The 20,501-nt window shown below is 47.1% G+C and overlaps 1 protein-coding gene across 6 annotated transcripts in view; it reads right to left on the bottom strand.

Annotated features, from left to right (window-relative positions):
* LOC137436717 (disheveled-associated activator of morphogenesis 2-like) overlaps positions 1-20,501 on the bottom strand; it is a 194,421-nt gene that overhangs the window by 13,845 nt on the left and 160,075 nt on the right. For all 6 annotated transcript variants that reach the window (XM_068130736.2, XM_068130734.2, XM_068130737.2 and 3 more), the window contains 2 exons: positions 3,145-3,252; positions 2,448-2,508 (listed from right to left, as the gene is read on the bottom strand). In XM_068130736.2, coding sequence (XP_067986837.2) covers positions 2,448-2,508; positions 3,145-3,252 — 169 coding nt within the window. The remainder of the gene's footprint in view (positions 1-2,447; positions 2,509-3,144; positions 3,253-20,501) is intronic.

The raw sequence follows: 20,501 nt of genomic DNA, 5'->3' as shown, positions 1-20,501 counted from the left end.
CGCCTCTTACGATGCGCAGGCATGCGGTGTACCTATTCTAAACCGGGGTACACACCATGATCATTCATCCCAGCAAGCTGGTACTCAATTTGCCGACCTCGGAAGGATGACAGGCTGAGTCAACCCCCCTGGCGTTAATTCAGCGATCGACCGGGATTCGAACCCAGGATCCTAGGATCCCAAGCCGGCACCCTAACCGCTAAGCCAATAATTTATTTTTTCCTTTGATCCAACATGCCTGTCAAACCATGCGTCCGATTTATTCGTGAACACCTTGGTATCCCCAATGCTTGGGGACATGTGTGAAGTTTCCCCTCGATCTGTCTAGCCGTTCTGCATACGGTTTTTAAAGGTTTATTCTTTAAAAAAATATAGCTGCCAGATCATGTGACCTATGAGGTTGAAAATTACACCCAATTTTCCCCAAGGCTAGTCGATCATGTGAATGAAGTTTCGCAAAGTCAGCCTTTCTGGAGAAGAATATTTTTAAAGATTTATGTTCAATCCAATATGGCTACAGAAACACGTGACCGGTCATAATTATCACTAAAATTATGCATGAGTAGACACATACTATGGTGAAAAATTTGTGCCAATCGGACCAACGGTTGCAGAGAAAATGAATGTAAAAGCGAATAAAACCATAGATAAGAGTAATTATAAAAATAATCTGAACAATAACAGGTTTCCCAGCCTGGAAGGCTTGGAACCCTAATAAAGGGCACTCAGTCGTGTGCTTACCTCCACCAAGCTGAACCACCTTTAGAGGCCATTTTTTCCCTGCAGAGCAGGGGTTGGCCTTTTTTGGGCACCGTGGTCCCCTTTTTGAAGGAGTGTTTTATGGCCGGATGCCCTTCCTGCCGCCAACCCTGTTGGTCGCCTCTTGCGACACAGGGAATTACCAGTGAACTGGTACTCAATTTGCCGACCTAGGAAGGATGACGGGCTGAGTCAACCACCCTGGTGTTAATTCAGCGATCGACCGGGATTCGAACCCAGAATCCTAGGATCCCAAGGCGGCACCCTAACCGCTAAGCCAAGCTGATTAGTTTATATTTTGTATACCACCGATAGGCCTGATCTGGACTCGGACCTGAACCAAAATCTAATCGCCTAACCTAACTTATCCACCAGGTTTTGTTATAACTCGTCCACAACTTTTTCAGACATCATACTACGAGTGAACATCATTTTGACCCCAACTCTCAATGGTGAAGAATGATTTTATGAATGAAAAAAAAGATCTCATATCCAGATCCTGATTCGGAACTTCACCAAAATATAATCGATTCATCCTCGTCACACACCCAACCTGTGCCGCAAATTTCATCTGAATCAGTCTACAACTTTGAGATGTCCTGCACACAAAACAAACAAACAGACAGGGGTGAAAACATAACCTCCATCCACCTGAGGTGGGCAGAGGTAATAAAGCCTAAAAAGCACTCTTTTCTCCATGGTCACTGGTACTACTTGCTTTACGCTTATCAGCCATTGTTACTCGTTATTACGGCCTGCTGAACACAACGTTTACGTACAAATTGGCTCTTGGGAAATCGACAGACCTGGCAGTTGGGGGAGGTCAACGTGTACAAATGCAGTATGATACAGTACTGTATGGTGCTACCAAATGGTGCCACCAAAAAGGCCAAATGCATCATGGGAAAATGAATGAATCGCTGTGCCCCATCCACACAATGGTTGTTTTCCCATCCGATTTCCTGTGTGTTATGCTCAAAAGGCCCATTAAAAACCTTTTTTTTTCTTTTTTTAACATAAAACGTTATTAAATGTACTTTTAAACTCAAAATGAATACATTTATTAGAGGAGTTCAAATGTGTGTAATGGAAAGGGTGGCGAGGAACAACAAGCTAGTTAGTGGGGCAAGACAAAGTGAAGTAGACAGATTTCTATTGAGCAGGTGAGGAACCCCGGAGAGATAAAACCATCTCGTATCGGTAAGGAACCTGTGGAGAGAAAGCGGTCTCTTGTGCAGGTAAAGAACCCCATGGAGAGAAAGCGGTCTCTCGTGCCGGTAAGCAACCCATGGAGTGAATGACACGCGAAATGCTGGAAAAGTGACATGGAGCAAAGCCCATGTGAATGAGCTGCAAATGATGTTGAAAATGGGTAATTAACTCTCGAGGTCCAATTTCCTGGATTTAGTGCGTAGCACGCGGTATGTTCTGTAAGGCCTCGTTCGTGTGAATGGATTGAACATTTGAAAGACGAAACATGATTAAAAGAACGAGAAAGTTCTTCCAAGAACTTTGACAGCGGCCCTCAAAAACAAATCTCAAAAAGCTGTCACATCACAATGGAGGATTTCAGAAGCTGGACTGCAGGGACAACCAGTAAGTATTCGTTTTATTACTTTGTGATGATAACACTATATACACTATCCCTCAAAATTAGAAAACTACTGCAGCCCTCATCTTCAACATACCTTCTCTATCTCCTTGAGGCCTCCTCGGATAGTGTTCATTTCCTTTTCTAGGTCGGGCATGCTGTCAAAAACAGAAACACTTTTATAGCAGTAAGGTTGTTTTTGTTTTGGGTTTTTTGCTAACCTAGCTTTTTAGTTTCTTGATTTTTGGTAATCCAGCATATGTTTGTTTCATACGAAAAAAACAAAAACAAATACAAAACATCTCTTCCTCGAATGTAATCAGCATCCACACTCCATCCCCTGATGTGGAATCGACAGCGAAGAGGTTCAGAAAATAGACTTGACAAATCCACAACCTCTGACATCAATCCCTGTCCCACATTTTTTTCATTTTAGCTACACTAGAATACAAGACCTCCACTTCGCTGACAAAAATACCAATCTTTGCTGCTATGGCTAAATCTATGGGGCAAAAAATAATAAAAAATAAAAATAAAAAAAGGTTCCTGGGGGATCTCACCCTCCGGGTGGGGATAACCAACGTCGCAAGTTGGCGTTTGCAGTTTCTTTATTTATTTATTTACCTTTTACTTATTTATTTTTTTGCACCAAAAACCTTCCTGAGAGTTCTCTGAATCCACCATAGTTTAATTTATTTAAATCTGTTAATCCGTTCTCAAATTACAACACGACAAACAAACAGACAAACAGACATGACTCCTTTTATAACAAAGATAATCATAGTCCTCCTCACTTGACTTTAGCAGCAGCTGGAACATTCTGTAAATCTTCACGGATTTTCTTCACATCTGGGAAGCTTTTGTCAAGCACCAGTATAAGATAGTGCAGCAATGTCTGGTTCCTGGGGTGGGAGAAATGGGTGCAGCTGAGCAAAGTGAACAGGTGCGGTGTCCAGAGTGGTCAATTCTAAAATAAATACTCATTCCAAAATTCCTTCGAATTTAACAATCATACTTATGCAGGTTCTTTCAGGAAACATGTTTGGTGATCATGTGCCTGTTTGGCATTTCCATCTCAGCACTTCGTGATACCAAGATACTCAGTTCAAATCCCATATTGTGTGCATGTTTTTTTTTTGTTTTTTTTGTATACAAGATCGAGGCTCGTGAAAGAGCGAACATTAATCACACAAGTAAAACTGACACATAAAACACAAAATAAGGGGAGCGGTAGACAAGATGGGGAGAGAGGGGGAAGGACACAAACACAACATTTGAGAGCAGGGACATCGGGAGAAATGTGGGAGGGGGAGGGCTTGGGGGGAGGTGGGAGAGGTATAAAACATATGAACACTGCAAGGACTTCCAGGAAAGAAGTTGGAATTTCAAAAAAAGTGTATCTGGGGTGAATTAGCGGGGGTAGAAAAGATCAAGGTTTTGGATGGGGGTGGTGAGCAGTGGTGGTGGTGAACAGCTGTTTTAAAGACCTGGAGGGAGGAGTGGGATTGAAGGGAATGGGGGAGTTTGTTCCAGAGGCGGGAGAAAAGGGGAATGAAAGAGTGAAGGTGAGCAGAGAGCCTAGATTTTGGCAGTTTAACCATAAGAGGGTTGCTGGCAGATCTTGTGCGACCTGCAGGAATATTAGGGGGGCAGAGCACAGAGAGCTGGGGGAGCAAGGCCGGAGAGGAGTCGGTAGAAGACAAAGACCACCAACCTGCCTGCGGTTAGTGAGTGAAAGGCCCTCGGAGTTAGCTTCATCGCAGGAGATTCCAATGATTCTGAAAGCTTTGGTTTCAACAGCGTGAAGCCGTGCAAGGTGTGAGGCAGGAGCACCGGCCCAGAGGGAGGGACAGTATTCCATTGAGCTGCGGATGAAAGCCTTGTATGTGGTGAGGAGCTCAGGTGTGCCTAGGAAGGACTTCGCACGACGGAGGATGCCCAGTCGGCGACTAGCTTTGGAGGCCAGCTTGGAAATGTGGTTTTCCCAAGAAAGATCATGGCAGATAGTGAGACCCAAAAGCTTGAGCGACAGAACTTCTTGGAGAAGATTGTTGAGAAAGTAGATGGGAGGGTTTTCCAGTCGGTCTTTTCGGAGAGACAGGAAGAGTGTGAGATTTGTCAGGATTGAAAGACATGTTCCACTTGTTTGACCAGTCTGTGATTTTGTCCAGGTCTGCGGAGAGTGAGGAGGGTGCAGACTGCCGATCTGAGGGATGATCTGAGGGAATGGAGCGGCAGAGAGTGGAGTCATCCGCAAAGAGATAGAGAGGATTTTCCAGAGAGTCGGAGAGATCATTGATGAAGACCAGAAGATCCTTGTCTATCAAAGTCTTTATAATTCAATCAATAGTACACCAATGTCTCTCAACAACCTTGTGCTGCATTGAAAATACTAGGGCATGCCCGTACGTGGGTGCCCGTTCCTTGCCAAAAAAAAAAAAAAACGCTACCCGTACGCTCTACCCCGCCCGTACGCCCGTACGCCCGTAAACAAAAAAAACAACGCTCTTCGCTTCCGCCCTTCGCTCTGACTGAATTGGGAGAAATAATGCGCATAAGAAATCGAGAAATTATTATTTTCTCTGGAAGAAATCGAATTACGAACCGTAATGGCGCACGCGCTCGGCTCGGCTCGCTCTCACATCGGCCACGCCTACGCAACAACGCGTTCTGTGATTGGCTGCCGGAAGTGCAGTCTTCACTGTCCGGAAGGTCGCATATCGCAGTTACGATGAATCGCAAATTAGTTTTAATTAGTTTTAAAACATAGTTGAACGCCAACATAGTTTGCCAACGTGAAATAAATGAATACGCTCTCAAATGTGCCGTCCGAGGCAGAGTCTGTTCGCCACGTTCGGCACACGTGATAGCTCGCTGCTCTCTGATTGGTTGAATCGTTTTTTGGACATAGCTCGGTAACTACTTCTCCGATTAATATGAAACCTTGAAAAGGCACATCCTCGGGTCCCCAGCAATATACCTGGCAAGTTTCAAGTATATCGGACCGGTAGTTGTCGAGAAACAGCGGTCACAGACAAACATACATACATACATACATACATACATACACACAGAGATTACTGGAATTATAGATAGATGTAAAGCTCCTTTATGAGCCCGAAGTCGAAGTAAAAAGAAACAAACAAAAAAAACCATTATATATATATATATATATATATATATATATATATATATATATATATATATATACACACATACATATTGTTGTGAATATGAGAATGTGTTTTTTTTTATTTTGTGGTGGTGGTAAAATGTTGTAAAAGGTTGTTGTAAAAGGTTGTTGTAAAATATCACCCCTCCTCCCTCCGTTGTGGTTGTATAAAGGTCAAAGGGCGTTCCCGTAGTTAGTCCATAGAAAAACATACATGTAGGTCACGATATATCTTTTCTTTTGATAGTTATCTCTTATTCTGTGTTTTAGGATAAGGCTGTGTCTCCCATTAATTAAAAGTACTCCATTGCACCAGTGAAAGAGAATAGACCCCCTTTCCTTCCCATCCCCAAAAGCCTCGATTGCCCATATTACCTCCCCTCCGATCCAATTGCCGCCATTGGCCACGAGGCAGGGTTGGGGAAGAAAGGCGTGTCTCCACCTCGTCATAGAGGGGGAGGAGTGAACCAGCCCCGCTCGACCAACCATGAGCCAGGGGTTTGGCTACAGAGGGCGGAGGAAGAGCGGTGGGGGAGGTTCGCAAAGGTTGAGGGGCGGGGGCCTATATAACCCAAGGCAGGGGTGTGGCCAGGAGAGATGCGTTTTTACAGAGGAGAGCAGAAGACAGAAAGGCCTGGAGTTGGACTTTGAGTTGGTCTGAGTTGGTTGGGAGTCGGTCGTCAAGTGCAGAGTGGTGAAGAGTCAGTCAGTAGAGGTGGTGGTCAAGTGGTTGCGTTGGTTGCGGTGAGGAGTCGGTGGTAAAGAGTGAGGGACCAAGAAAGAGAGAGAAAGAGTCCTGAAGCAAGAGAGGAAGTTGTTGGACTGGGTGGGACTAAGGAAGGAGAGAGAACCCGTCACACCAATCCCCCAAGCTCCGCGTTGGCTCCACCAAGCGTTCAGCTCCACCAAGCTCCGCGTTGGCTCCACCAAGCGTTCAGCTCCACCAAGCTCCGCGTTGGCTCCACCAAGCGTTCAGCTCCACCAAGCTCCGCGTTGGCTCCACCAAGCGTTCACCTCCAGCCATCCACCTCCTGCAATTCCCCGCGTGAGTCCGTCTTTTGTTTGTTCTGTCCTGGGTTAATTAAGTCTGTATAAGCTAGTATTTTCCCTGTGTCACCTGCGTCTTATGTGTTGTAAATAAACCTTGATTGCTTTCTTTTTGCTTGTGTGTAAATAGCCAATAAATTCAGTCGTATTTCCAAACCTTTCTTTGCCTTCTTTTTCCTCTTTGCATTCGTCGCCTTTGTCTTTTCCCCATTGGGCAGCTACGGTGCGATACGGCCAAAGTTCGGGTGGAATCGGGTGAGTTTTGTTAGGTCGCGGTCTTACACCACCGCTCGGTCTATAACATCTAACCGCGATCTATAACAATTGGTGTCTGGGAGTGGAATTCGGGGCCCGAACAAAATTTTTAAAACATCTAGGAAAAATTTTGGTCAAAATTACGAGCTGCCGAAATTTGTTTTTTTTTAAAGCAAAACCCGAATTTTGAAATCGCGCCATGGCTGTTCAAGGCGACGGGATGCCGGTGGGAGAGATAGACGGGGTAGAATCGACCCAGGACCTCGGGGAAATGTATGTGGAGGAAAGGGTGGAGGAGAGTAAAGAAGGTGTGGTTGAGGGGGTATCAGGTGCACAAAATGGTGCTCTCGCGCACGTGGTTAAAGCGGCACCAAATTTTGCCGCGCCCGTGACCGTACCACTACCAGCGGGCTTTGATGTGGGGGACTTCATGGCGCAATTCACCGAGATGCTGAGAATAGAGGGGGAGAGATTGAGTAATAAAATTGAAGCAATAACCAACAGAATGGGTGACCGCATGCAAAAATGTGGAGAGACCATGGATCGCATGGTGGGCGAAAGGGTCCCAGGGGTGCACAAGGAAGTAACGCGGGTCGAGAAGCGCTGGTTGAGCGAAGCGGAGGAAAGCACGGGTACAATGACGGGGGTAGAAATCGCGACCCGGGGCTTGGAAAAGCCGGCGACCGATGAGGTAGAGGGAATTTTATTAAAGCCAACGGTCGCCGAGGAGAATAAAGAAAAAGCAGAAGTGGGCATTGAAATTGAAGAGATGACGGAGGTAACCCGGGAATTGCAGGGAGAAATGGATTATGTACAAAGTCCCTGCTCACATCACGATGCTGTGCTTAACCCGAATGGAAGTTTGCAGGTTCGCGTGGAGAAAAGGATCCCCCAGGTGAGTCGTGCTGTATATTGTGCGGGTAGATTTTGCAGGAGGATGTTTAGCGACAAAAGAATTTTCGCGCGCTTGGGATCGAGGAAGCACCCGGGCGTTGGTGAAGGGTCCCGTGTGAGTGGAAATGGCACGCGTGTGAGGAAAAAGTGTGCGTCGGCGAGTGGGTGTGGTATAAAGTGTGGGAGTGAAACCGAGTGCGAGCAAGAATGCACGTCGGTGTGTACGGGGTGTGACACAGGGAGTGAGAGCAATACGGAGTGCACGCCCATGGTGAGTGTTACGGAGGACGTAACGGAGGAGAGGTGTGGACCGAAGTGTGCGCAAGAGGTGTGGTGTGTAACAGAGAGAGCGTTGGTGGAATGTACGGACGGCGTTGGAACGCCAGGTTTTGTGAGGGTGAAAGGGGTAGCGTATGCTTGTAAGCATGCAAGTGAAGCGTCGATGGTAACCGGTTTAGTGGTTAGAGCGACGGATAGCCGATGCGAGCACTCGGTGCGAGGGGTGCTTGGTTGGGTGCGAGGCCCGGCGTCGATCGAAGCTGCGTCGTTTCTCTTCGAAGCGTCGTTGCCGATTCGGGCTTGGCCCCGCCCCGCACGGTCGAGTCCGGGCTTTGTCGGGCGAGGCGACCGGTCCGGTTCGAGGGCGAGTGGGAGGAAGCGGAACGGTGCCCCCTCGTGGGGACGGGGTTCCGACCGGGGGAGATGGAGCCATCGGGCCCGGGACCGCAAGGTGCCGCGCCGAGATGGTGCGTGGAATCTCGGTCCAACCAAACCACCTCCCTTGAACCGAAAGCCGGACGGATTCAACCTGCAGGCAACCAAACCACCCGAATTCATTGCTCGGCTTTGCGAAACCGAGTTTAATGATGTCATGGCGCACCGAGAGGATGTAATAAGTAGACGGATGATGATGGTAGTGATTTGATACGAAATTAATAATAGTGGGTAGAATTGGCAGTAAATGGAAAATTTTTGAATTGGTTGGAATTTAGGTGTACAAAATTGATAGTGAGAGACCCCCGATGTGGTGGGATGGCAAATCCACCATCCCTCACAGACGTGGGGCAAAGGAGCTATAGTTTATGGGGTGTATGGCAGTGAAAACTAGCCCGGGTGGGTTAGGTTATATTGTAGGGATCTAGAAGAGATTGACATTAGGTAACGTTAAGGTTAGTTAGTGACTGATACCTGTAGTGGGGACGCAGGTAGATTAGTGTGGATGATAATGACGTGGGAGCGCAATAGTTTAAAGGGACGACTGGGAAGCGCAAGTTTCAGAAGGGAGTAGTTAGCTGAGATGATGCCGTGTGTGTGAGGATTGAACAGGTGAGAATTGGACAGGTGTGATTGCACAGGTGTGCAACTGAACAGGTGTGTGGAGCAGTGTATGAGGGAGTAGTGGTGATTGTGTGTTGTGTTGACCAACTGGTCCAGGAAGAGGAGGAGGGTGCAGGTGGCACCAGGTAGGATTGCACAGGTGTGCAACAACAGGTGTATGTGGTTGTATGGAATAAATGGTATGGAGTAGTGGAATGGATGGTAGTGGAGTGAGAATGGTGGAAATTGTGGAGTGGAGTGGATGGTGCAAAGGTGTGAATGGGGGAAGAGTGGACCCCCATCACGGATACCCGGGGCGGGTAGTGTAAGTGTTAGGTAGAGGGTACAGGTAAATTGTAGTTCGATATTGGCATCTGTGGTGCGGGTGACAGAATGGTATGTGGATGGGTGCGTTGGTGTTGTGGAAATGGCTGGGCGTGTAGCCTGTTAGTGTGTGTAGTTGGTTGGGCGCTCCACCACTGTGAGGATGTCGGCCAGGTGAGGCCGCAGGTGGGCTCTGGGAGCCGGTAGTAGTTGTTGTGGATGGGGCCCGAGGATCCGGAGGACGGACCCGGGTAGCCCAGTGCCAGAGGGCACCGAGTGGGGTGACAGAGCCAGGAGGGGCCTGCCCCAGTTAGATAGGTTAGGGTGAGGAGCTAGGTAAGCTCGGGTGGCAACTGCAGTGGTGGAGGTGTGCAGGTGGGTAGACCCACTGGGAGAGGTACACGTCGCAGCCCAGAAATTGTGCTAGAGCACCGGGAGATGAATCGGGGGAGTGAGACCCCAAATTGAGAAGCACCACAGTTTGGCCAATGGGAATTGGTTTTTAGAACCCATAGTGTAAGAGGGCCAATGGTTTGGCCGGAGAAAGAACCCGGGTAGTGTAAAGTGTGTTAAAATCATTTAGAGGATAGTTAGGATGAAGGATCTCCTCGCACCATCTGCATCCACTCACCTGAGGTGACAGGTACTCTACACCATGCCATGTTTAATTATTTTTACTGTGCAAATGTTTGGAATGAGAGACGCATCATGACGTGGGTGTGACATTGTGCGTAATTCCATCTCTTCCTCCTTATGAGGATTGATGATGAATTGATGATGGCAAATTTTTGAAGTAGAGGGATTGTGGTGACGAATTTGGTATAGGGGAAATATGGGGAAGACGTGACAGTAGTGACGAATTGTTAATGTGTAGGTTTTGTACATATGGGGTAAGGGCAAGGGTGGGCTAGGTAACAGGGGGGTGACGTACGGTAGGGACGAGCTTTCTCACTTCGCCCTCCGTACGCATTTTGCCTTGCATTGCCTTTTTGACGTGTACCCTTGAGACCTTACCCCTCGCTCATCTGTCTTGTCCCCCCTTTTTGTCTCCCACATGAGGACCTGAGCGCCGTTGGGCGCCGAGGGGAGCGTGCGTGGGTCGGCCATTGTGCGCCCGAAATTCCCAGAACCAGCTGTCTGCATCGATGCACCACGTTATGGACCACATGTCAGTGGCCGAGCACCACTTATGGACCCCATGGGTTGGGGCAAGGCCCCTCTGCTGGAACCGGCCATGAGGGCCCGAAATCTTGCTGGCGGACCTTGGCCACAGGGCACCGATGCCCCACAGGTGAACCACACTAGTCGGCCCTGTGGGCCATAAATAAAATCAAATAAAAAAAGGACACATTGGGCACACTTTATTGAAAATAGGCCGCCAGTAAGCAAAGCAAAAGAATGACAACATCTGGAAGAACAAATAATAACCAGCAGAGGGAGCCGAAGAGCAAGAGATCACCTGCAGGGTTTGGGTTTGTTGGATTTATTTTATTGATGAACAGTGGTGACTGCACTGATTGGTGCTTGAGGGTGTGTTGGTGCGTTATAGGTGCTTTCATGGTGCATTGATGCAGAGCAGACTGTCCTCCCCCCAGAAAGAACAATTACAGGTCCTGGGTTAGTTTTGTAAATAAAAATAGCGTCAATTGTAAATAATGCTTCCCACCGTCAGTGTGTAGTTTGAAGACCATTCCGCAATTCGGTTAACTGTGGGCGTAAGTCTGTTAGGCAGGGTGCAATGGAGCAGCGGGACACATTTATTTATGTTTTAAAACTGTCGCACTCAGGGTCAGGCTAAAAGTAGAGGGAACTACACCTACATGCCACACTAAGGTAAAAGTAATAGGCCCGGGACGTGCCTAAGGGGAGGAGGGTGCAGTGTTGTGAATATGAGAATGTGTTTTTTTTTATTTTGTGGTGGTGGTAAAATGTTGTAAAAGGTTGTTGTAAAAGGTTGTTGTAAAATATCACCCCTCCTCCCTCCGTTGTGGTTGTATAAAGGTCAAAGGGCGTTCCCGTAGTTAGTCCATAGAAAAACATACATGTAGGTCACGATATATCTTTTCTTTTGATAGTTATCTCTTATTCTGTGTTTTAGGATAAGGCTGTGTCTCCCATTAATTAAAAGTACTCCATTGCACCAGTGAAAGAGAATAGACCCCCTTTCCTTCCCATCCCCAAAAGCCTCGATTGCCCATATTACCTCCCCTCCGATCCAATTGCCGCCATTGGCCACGAGGCAGGGTTGGGGAAGAAAGGCGTGTCTCCACCTCGTCATAGAGGGGGAGGAGTGAACCAGCCCCGCTCGACCAACCATGAGCCAGGGGTTTGGCTACAGAGGGCGGAGGAAGAGCGGTGGGGGAGGTTCGCAAAGGTTGAGGGGCGGGGGCCTATATAACCCAAGGCAGGGGTGTGGCCAGGAGAGATGCGTTTTTACAGAGGAGAGCAGAAGACAGAAAGGCCTGGAGTTGGACTTTGAGTTGGTCTGAGTTGGTTGGGAGTCGGTCGTCAAGTGCAGAGTGGTGAAGAGTCAGTCAGTAGAGGTGGTGGTCAAGTGGTTGCGTTGGTTGCGGTGAGGAGTCGGTGGTAAAGAGTGAGGGACCAAGAAAGAGAGAGAAAGAGTCCTGAAGCAAGAGAGGAAGTTGTTGGACTGGGTGGGACTAAGGAAGGAGAGAGAACCCGTCACACCAATCCCCCAAGCTCCGCGTTGGCTCCACCAAGCGTTCAGCTCCACCAAGCTCCGCGTTGGCTCCACCAAGCGTTCAGCTCCACCAAGCTCCGCGTTGGCTCCACCAAGCGTTCAGCTCCACCAAGCTCCGCGTTGGCTCCACCAAGCGTTCACCTCCAGCCATCCACCTCCTGCAATTCCCCGCGTGAGTCCGTCTTTTGTTTGTTCTGTCCTGGGTTAATTAAGTCTGTATAAGCTAGTATTTTCCCTGTGTCACCTGCGTCTTATGTGTTGTAAATAAACCTTGATTGCTTTCTTTTTGCTTGTGTGTAAATAGCCAATAAATTCAGTCGTATTTCCAAACCTTTCTTTGCCTTCTTTTTCCTCTTTGCATTCGTCGCCTTTGTCTTTTCCCCATTGGGCAGCTACGGTGCGATACGGCCAAAGTTCGGGTGGAATCGGGTGAGTTTTGTTAGGTCGCGGTCTTACACCACCGCTCGGTCTATAACATCTAACCGCGATCTATAACAATATATATACACACATACATATATATACACACATACATATATATACACACATACATATATATACACACATACATATATATACACACATACATATATATACACACATACATATATATACACACATACATATATATACACACATACATATATATACACACATACATATATATACACACATACATATTGTTGCGGATATGAGATTGGCCTCCATCCATATCCGCTTGTAAATATTCCCCTATTTCCCCAATACTTCCCAACTATCCCCAATCCCCCATTCCCTAGTCCCATTTTCTGTAAACAACACTCTGTAGCCCCGACCTTCCCCTATTTCCCCCCTTAAATGTCGCATCCAGGTCCACCGCATCTCACGTAGACAACTATAGGACATCTTGCTAGTTATTCTTAGTCTATGTCAGTTAAGGACTCGTTTCCATTAATTGACTCTTCGTTGCACCAGAATGTGATTGTATGGCACCGTTAGAAAGTTTAGGACCTCCCAATACCTCCCCGCAGCTCTTCCTCATGGTACAACAACAACAACAACAACAGCGACGGCGGCGCGGGGAGTGTGCGTCCTCACTCCGGCTTGGTTAGCCGCCATTGAACATGTGCTCCGACGGGGTTACCATGCAGGGGCTCGCTGTCAGCTCCTCGTCAAGGGCGGAGCCCGGTAACCCCCCGCACCCAATAGAAGCGGCGGACCGATTCCATCTGGGGCGGGGCCAACGAGCCGAGGGCGTGTCACTCCCCGCTGAGCATGCGCAGGAAGAGGGAGGTGACGTCAGATGCGCCCTCAGCTTGGAGAGAGAAGACGCCACCTCCGAGCGCTACAAAACCTCCCCGCATCTCTGGACCGGACCGTGTTGATTCTGCCCCTGAGCCAAGGTGCACCTTGTGCTATCGACTGCCTGTCCTTCCCTGCCATCAATCCCCGTGTAAGTCAGTCTTGTCCCGTTTGTCTGTGGTCTGTCGGGGATAGATAAGACTGTGTCTAAGTGCCCATCTTTTCTGTGCTTTACCTCTTACCGTGTAATCTAGCCGTTTCTGCATCACCAATTATATCCTCCTCCGGAGGTCTTGAGAACTGTACTGTTACATATTTATGTGAATGTATGTGAATTACCATTCAGGTCTTTGCTTATCAATGTGTAGTAGATTAAGGGTTGTTGTGGTTGGAGGGTCAGGAGCCCTTCTGAAAAAGAGACCGGAAACGGAAGAGGAAAAGACACGAGGAAGAAAAGCGACGGGGATTCTTCTTCCTCGCCCCGCTCCGACGAAAGGTGGGATCGATCTTGCGCCGCGTGGAAAAGCGGCGTTCCCAAGCCCGTCTGGCGAGAGGAGTTACCGGAACGTGTACCTACCCGGTGGAGACGTCAAGTTGCCGTGGGGCCGTGCACCGACCCAGCGTCTGGCACCGTTCGCGGCACCGTCTGCAAAGACGCGTACGGGTCGCACGTTGGGGCCTAACACGCGTTGCAAGCGGCGTGGGGCTTTTGCTTGCTTTACCGTACCCGCTTCGCGTGGCCACGAGGGGGCTGCAGTCGTGGTTCCCGGTGCGATACATGCCCGGTGGAAACACGTCCACCCGGGGTTCGTTCACCCGCCCGAGTGCGGCGACGCCGACCATCATCTTGGTCAAGAGGGGCCCAGAGACATTGTGAGGGACAGAGACCAAAAGGGGGTCGTGAGTACAAAAGGGGACACACATATATAAGATGGCCATCTTAATCATCTAGGGGATTGATTGTGGATTGTGAATTGTTGATGGTGGATTGCTCGGGGAAAATATCCTTGATTGTAGCATTGAAATTGTATGGTATCATTACCCTTGAAATATATCATTGAAACTCAGTTTTCTCTTGGGTGGAATTCATATGGATTGCGTGGCGAATGCGCATATGTGATACAACTTTCTGGCGAAGTTCCTCTCACGGTCCGGGGGTCACCGAGACCAGGTAGTCACCGAGGGGACCACGTAACAGTACCCCTTGTGTCGTTGCATTTATCCCAGCCGTTGTGTCCTTTCCTTCATTGATTTAGCGTAGCGCGATTCGGCCAACGTTCGAGTGGAATCGGGCGGGATCGGGTTCTAATCGGGGAGTAACTGTTCGGACGCGGTAATACCAAACCGCTCGGTAAACTAACATCTTTAATCCGCGTCTGTAACAATTGGTGTCGAGGAGTGAGATCGGACCGGAAGCGCGCTTCATGCGCTCGAAATTATTAACGGCGAAATTTGATTTTGTTTTACAAAAATAAAAACCCGAATTTTGAAAGTCGCGCTATGGCGGATCAAGACGGCTGGGTTCCGGTAGAGGAGAGTGAGGCAGGGTCGATCCAGGACCAAATTGAGGGACATGAGGAGAGCGAAGCAGTGAGGACGGCAGGTTCGCAAAATGGCGTCCTCGCGCACGAGGTTGTGGGCGCGCAAAATGGCGCCTCGCACATAGCTACGGCGGCCGCACCCGCTGCACAAGTGGGAGGGATGGCCCAAATGCAGGCCCTCATGGAGCAATTTATGGTGCAAATGCAGGCGTCCCTCAAACTGCAGAGTGAGCAATTGGGGGTATTGGGGAACCGGATGGATGCTCAGGGTGAGCGATTGGAGGGCCAAATGGGGGCCAATAGCCAACGGTTAGAACAAAGGATGGGGTCCAATAGCGAGAAATTGAGGGAGGACATGGGGTCCAATAGCGAGAAATTGAGGGAGGACATGGGGTCCAATAGCGAGAAATTGAGGGAGGACATGGGGGCCCAGATCGGAGGGTTAGGGAGTAGAATAGAGGGATTAGACAATAGATTAGGGGAAATACAGGAGGGGTTAATGGGGGTAGAAAACAGAATGGCCGTTCAGGAGAATCAAATGGAAGGGATGAAAAAGGGGTTAGAGGGGTTAGAAAACAGTATGGAAGGCAAATTGAGGGACATGAGGGACCAAGCGGAAAGGGAAGTTAAACAAATGTGGCAGCAGATAGAGGGGGTCAGAATGGGGGTAGAAACTAAATTGGATGCTCACAGGGAGGAAATGGAGCAGATGAGGGTGGCATCTGGGCAGGAGATGCAAGTGATGGGAGAAGAGATCAGAAGAGGTGTGAGTGAGGAGGTCGGAGGAGTGCGCGAGGAGGTGAGGGACTGTAAGGAGCGCATGGAGAAGGAGGTGAGAAAGGGGACTGTAAAATTGCAAGGTGGTATAGAGGAGTTGACGCTGGGAGTAGAACAACTGACAGTGGGACAAAAGGAGTTGGGGGACCAGGTAAAGAAGAACACAGCGGTAATAGAGGGTTTAAAATCGACACAGAAGGAGATGAAAAAGGACGTAGGGGTAATTAAAAAAGAGTGTCAGACGGTACATGAGGACCTGACGAGGAAAATGGACAAGGTGGTAGAGGTGATGGAGATTAAAGAGCGGGAGGTGCGGGAGCACATAGAAAAAAATAAAGTGGAGTTAGAGGAAGAACTTAAGGGGGTGCACGAGGAGATGAAGGAGGTGAAGCAGAAATTAGAAGAAGTGGAAGAAGGGGTGAGCGAAATTAAGAAGCGACGGAGAGAGGATAAGAAAGAGATAAAGGAGGAAGTAAAAGAATTGGTCCAAAGTCTGTGTTCGGATCGTGATGATGTGCTCATTAACCGGATGAGGGATTCGCAGGTGATGGAGGAGAAGCGAAGAGAAAGAGGACCCGGTGTAAGTGGTGACCAATATGGTCGTGCGTATGATGCGCCAGGTGATTTAATAAGCTTGGGGGTCGAGATAGACCCGGATGTTCGTGAGAGGCCAAGAGTGAGGTGTATGGCTGGTCCGGAGGGTATGGAACGAGGGTGCGAGCGAGAGGGTCCGGTGATGGGAGAGGTGCGAGGTGTGGGTGAGCAAGGTTGTGGTGGTATGGAATGGGTAGCGGGTTGCGGAAGTGTGAGCAGATGTAAATGTGTGTGTACCATGTCGCGCCACCTGGTGATGGTGGCAGAGGGTATTACAATTTCCTTTTTTTTAACCTGGGCAACACTGAGGTTAGAGGGTATCACAATTTCCTTTTTTTTAACCTGGGCAACACTGAGGTTAAAGCACTCTTTGCACGGGTAAATTTTTTCTCCTTCTCATCCCCCTCCCCTCCCTTCTCATCCCCCTCCCCCCTAATCCCTGGTGTTGGGCTAGCGGCTAGGGTGCCGGCTTAGGATCCTAGGATCCTGGGTTCGAATCCCGGTCGATCGCTGAATTAACGCCAGGGGGGTTGACTCAGCCTGTCATCCTTCCGAGGTCGGCAAATTGAGAACCAGTTCACTGGTAATTAATTCCCTGTTTGTCGTAAAAGGCGACAAAAAGGGTTGGCGGCAGGAAGGGCATCCGGCCGTAAAACATTGCTTCAAAAAGGGGACCCAAAAAACACCAACAACCATGGTTCCCGAAAAAGGCCAACCCCTGCTTTGCGGGGAAAAATGGCCTCTAAAGGTTTTTTTTAATTTTTTTTTTTATCCCCCTCCCCCAAAACGGAGAGGCCTGTCAAAGCCACCCCCTCCCCCTCCCAAAAGATGTATTTGGAGTATATCTTCTCCCCCCCTCCCCCACTCCCCTCCTCACCCCTCCCGCCTCCCCCCTCCCGGCATCGGTGGCGGGTACTCCTAGTATTCTATATATATATATATATATGTTGCGGTTCTTTCCATATATATGTGTGTGTGTGTGTGTGTGTGTGTGTGTGTGTGTGTGAATGAATGAATATATATATATATATATATATATATATATACATATATATATATATATATATATATATATATATATATATATATATATATATATATATATATATATATATATATATATATATATATATATATATATATATATATACATACATACATACACACAACAACAACAACAGGCATTTTAAGGCCATTTTCCCTGCAAGAGCGGGGGATAGCCTTGCGGTCCCCATGACAATGTTCTCCATTTTGCCCTATTTTCTGCATCTCCCCTTGTTAACCCCCTTGCCCGCATTTCTTCTTCGACCATCTTTAGCCAGGTCTTTCTCGGTCTTCCCCGTCCTCTACTTCCTTCTACATTCATTTCCATCACTCTTCTCAACCAGTCACTTTCATCCTTCCTCAACACATGACCAAACCATCTCAACCTGTTTCTCTTCACAGCATCCATCACAGGCTCTATTCCCATCATCTTTCGCAATTCATCATTTGTCTTCCTCTCTCTCAACGATACTCCACACATCCACCGAACCATTCGCATTTCCACCCTTTCCAGCCTTCGTTGCTGCTCTATGTTCATTACCCATGTCTCACTCCCATAAATCATAACACTTCTCACACATGCAGCATACACCTTTCCCTTCAGCTTCAACGACACTCCACTCCTCGTCAGCACGCCACTCAGTTCCCGAAACTTCTTCCATGCACATCTCAGTCGAGCAACCGTTGCCGAGTCTGATCCACCTTCTCCATTCAGCATGTCTCCTAGGTAGCAAAATGTTTTCACACCTTCCAGCTTCAGGTCATCTCCAAGATTCAACTCAACATTCTTTCATACATTCCTTAACTCTCCTGCACTCCATCCTCCCTCCAGCGTCCTAAAACAACTCGGTCACAAGAAACTCATTTTGCAATAATGTTCGTTTCCCATTAATCGTACACTTTCTAAAATCCAATCTCACCCCTCCCCTCCAAATCTTCCCCATCACCCCTCCCCTCCAAATCTTCCCGATCATCCATCCCTTTCAAATCTTCCCCCTTGCCCCTCCCATCCAAATCCTCCCCATCACCCATCCCTTTCAAATCTCCCCCCTTGTCCCTTCCCTCCTAAACTCCCCCCTAACCTCTCCCCTCATAAACTCCCTAATCCCCTTCAAATCTCCCCACCCTCATTTCTTCTCCATTTCCCCCCCTTTCACCCCTCCTCCTCAAAGCGTCCTCCAGCTTCTTCCCCCTTCCAACTCTCACCTCCATCTCCCCCAACCTTCTGCCTCGCTCTTCCCCCTCCTCAAATAACACCTCATTGTGCCTCACCCAATCACCATCCAACCTTTTGTCCGCCGCCCCATCCTTCCCTTTCTCCGAGCTATTCTGAAATCTCTGACACACCTTCAACAGCTCTCCCTACCTCTTCCACCTCTTACCCTACCCCTCCTCCCCCCTGTTCTGTATCCGATGCTCCCCCTTCCTCTTCATTAACGGTATGGACCTCAAACATCCGGGGCCTTCGGTCAAACTTAACTGATCTCTCCATACAGGTTGCTTCTGACAAACCAGATGTGATCTGCTTAACAGAAACTTTCCTCCTTCAGGATGTCTCTGATTCCTTAGTATCTCTCCCGGGTTACTCCCTCCTCCGGTATGATAGACCTGAGCCTCGTCCTGGAGGTGGGGTTGCTATCTTTATCAAAAACTCTCTTCCTCACTCGCCCTGCACTGCACTCTCTCCACCTCACCCCCAGGAATACCTCTGGCTACAGCTTCCCCTTCGCTCCCACCTCTTGTTCATATGTGTGTTGTGCCGTCCACCAAACAGTGATGACTCCATCTACATCTCGCTGTAGTTGGTCCACATCCAAAATCCTTTCACCTTCTCCATTTCTCACACCATATCCATAACCCCCATGAACTCCCTCAAAACCGTCCATATTCCTTCCCACATGTCCATTTAGGTCTCCTCCTAGCACAACAACTTCCTCATCTTTCACGTTTTCCATCAGCTTCTCGAAAGCACACCAGAACTTTTCCTTCTCATCGCTCCGACCAACCTGCGGAGCATATCCCGAGATGATGTTCACCAAGAGCTTTCCAATCATCATTTTCACCATCATCAACCTTTCACTCACTCTAGTCACACTCACCACACTGTCTACAAACTCCTCAGAAAACAGGACACCAACACCATTCACGCCCTCAGGGCACGCTTGCCACACAAACTTGTTATTTCTGTCCCTGCCTACCCTTCACCATTCTCACACCACTTCCCTTCCATCTCGTCTCCTGCACACAACATATGTCCACTCTTCTTCTGACCAATAATTCCACCACTTTTCCTGATCTCCGTCATTGTCCCTACATTCCATGTCCCAAACCTCAGAAACCGATCTCTACGTCGGGCATATATATATATATATATATATATATATATATATATATACATATATATATACATATACTGTATATATATATATATATATATACTGTATATATATATATATATATATATATATATATATATTATATATACTGTATATACTGTATATATATATATATATACTGTATATATATATATATATATATATATATATATATATATATATATATATACTGTATATATATATATCTATATATATATATATATACTGTATATATATATATATATATATATATATATATATATATATATATATATATATATATATATACTGTATATATATATACTGTATATATATATACTGTATATATATATATATATATATATATATATACTGTATATATATATACTGTATATATATATACTGTATATATATATATATATATATATATATATATATATATATATATATATATATATATATATATATATATATATATATATATATATATATATATACATACACATACATACACATATATATATACAGACTTGGCATTTAATATGGAATATTTTTTTTGTGGGGGTGAACTTACTTTTCAAGATGACTTAGAACCAAAAGTTCATTGGAATTATGTTGAAATTATTCTAGATTTTGTTTATGTGACCTTTAAAAGAAACAAAAACCACATTTGACATTTCGAAGCAAATAAATTGATCCTTGAAAGTGATGTAAACTGATATCGAACTCAATTCACGGACAGTACTGTGTTAAACTTCTGTACGTTTTCCAGAAGTATCTCTTTATTTTGCACATTAGCCAGAAATCTTTTCAACAAAAACAAAAGCTAAATTATGACTGGGATTACGGA

The sequence above is a fragment of the Myxine glutinosa genome, chromosome 11 (assembly GCF_964187855.1).
Source record: "Myxine glutinosa chromosome 11, kmMyxGlut1.1, whole genome shotgun sequence".
NCBI lineage: Eukaryota > Metazoa > Chordata > Myxini > Myxiniformes > Myxinidae > Myxine > Myxine glutinosa.
This window is presented reverse-complemented; position numbering and strand designations above follow the sequence as displayed.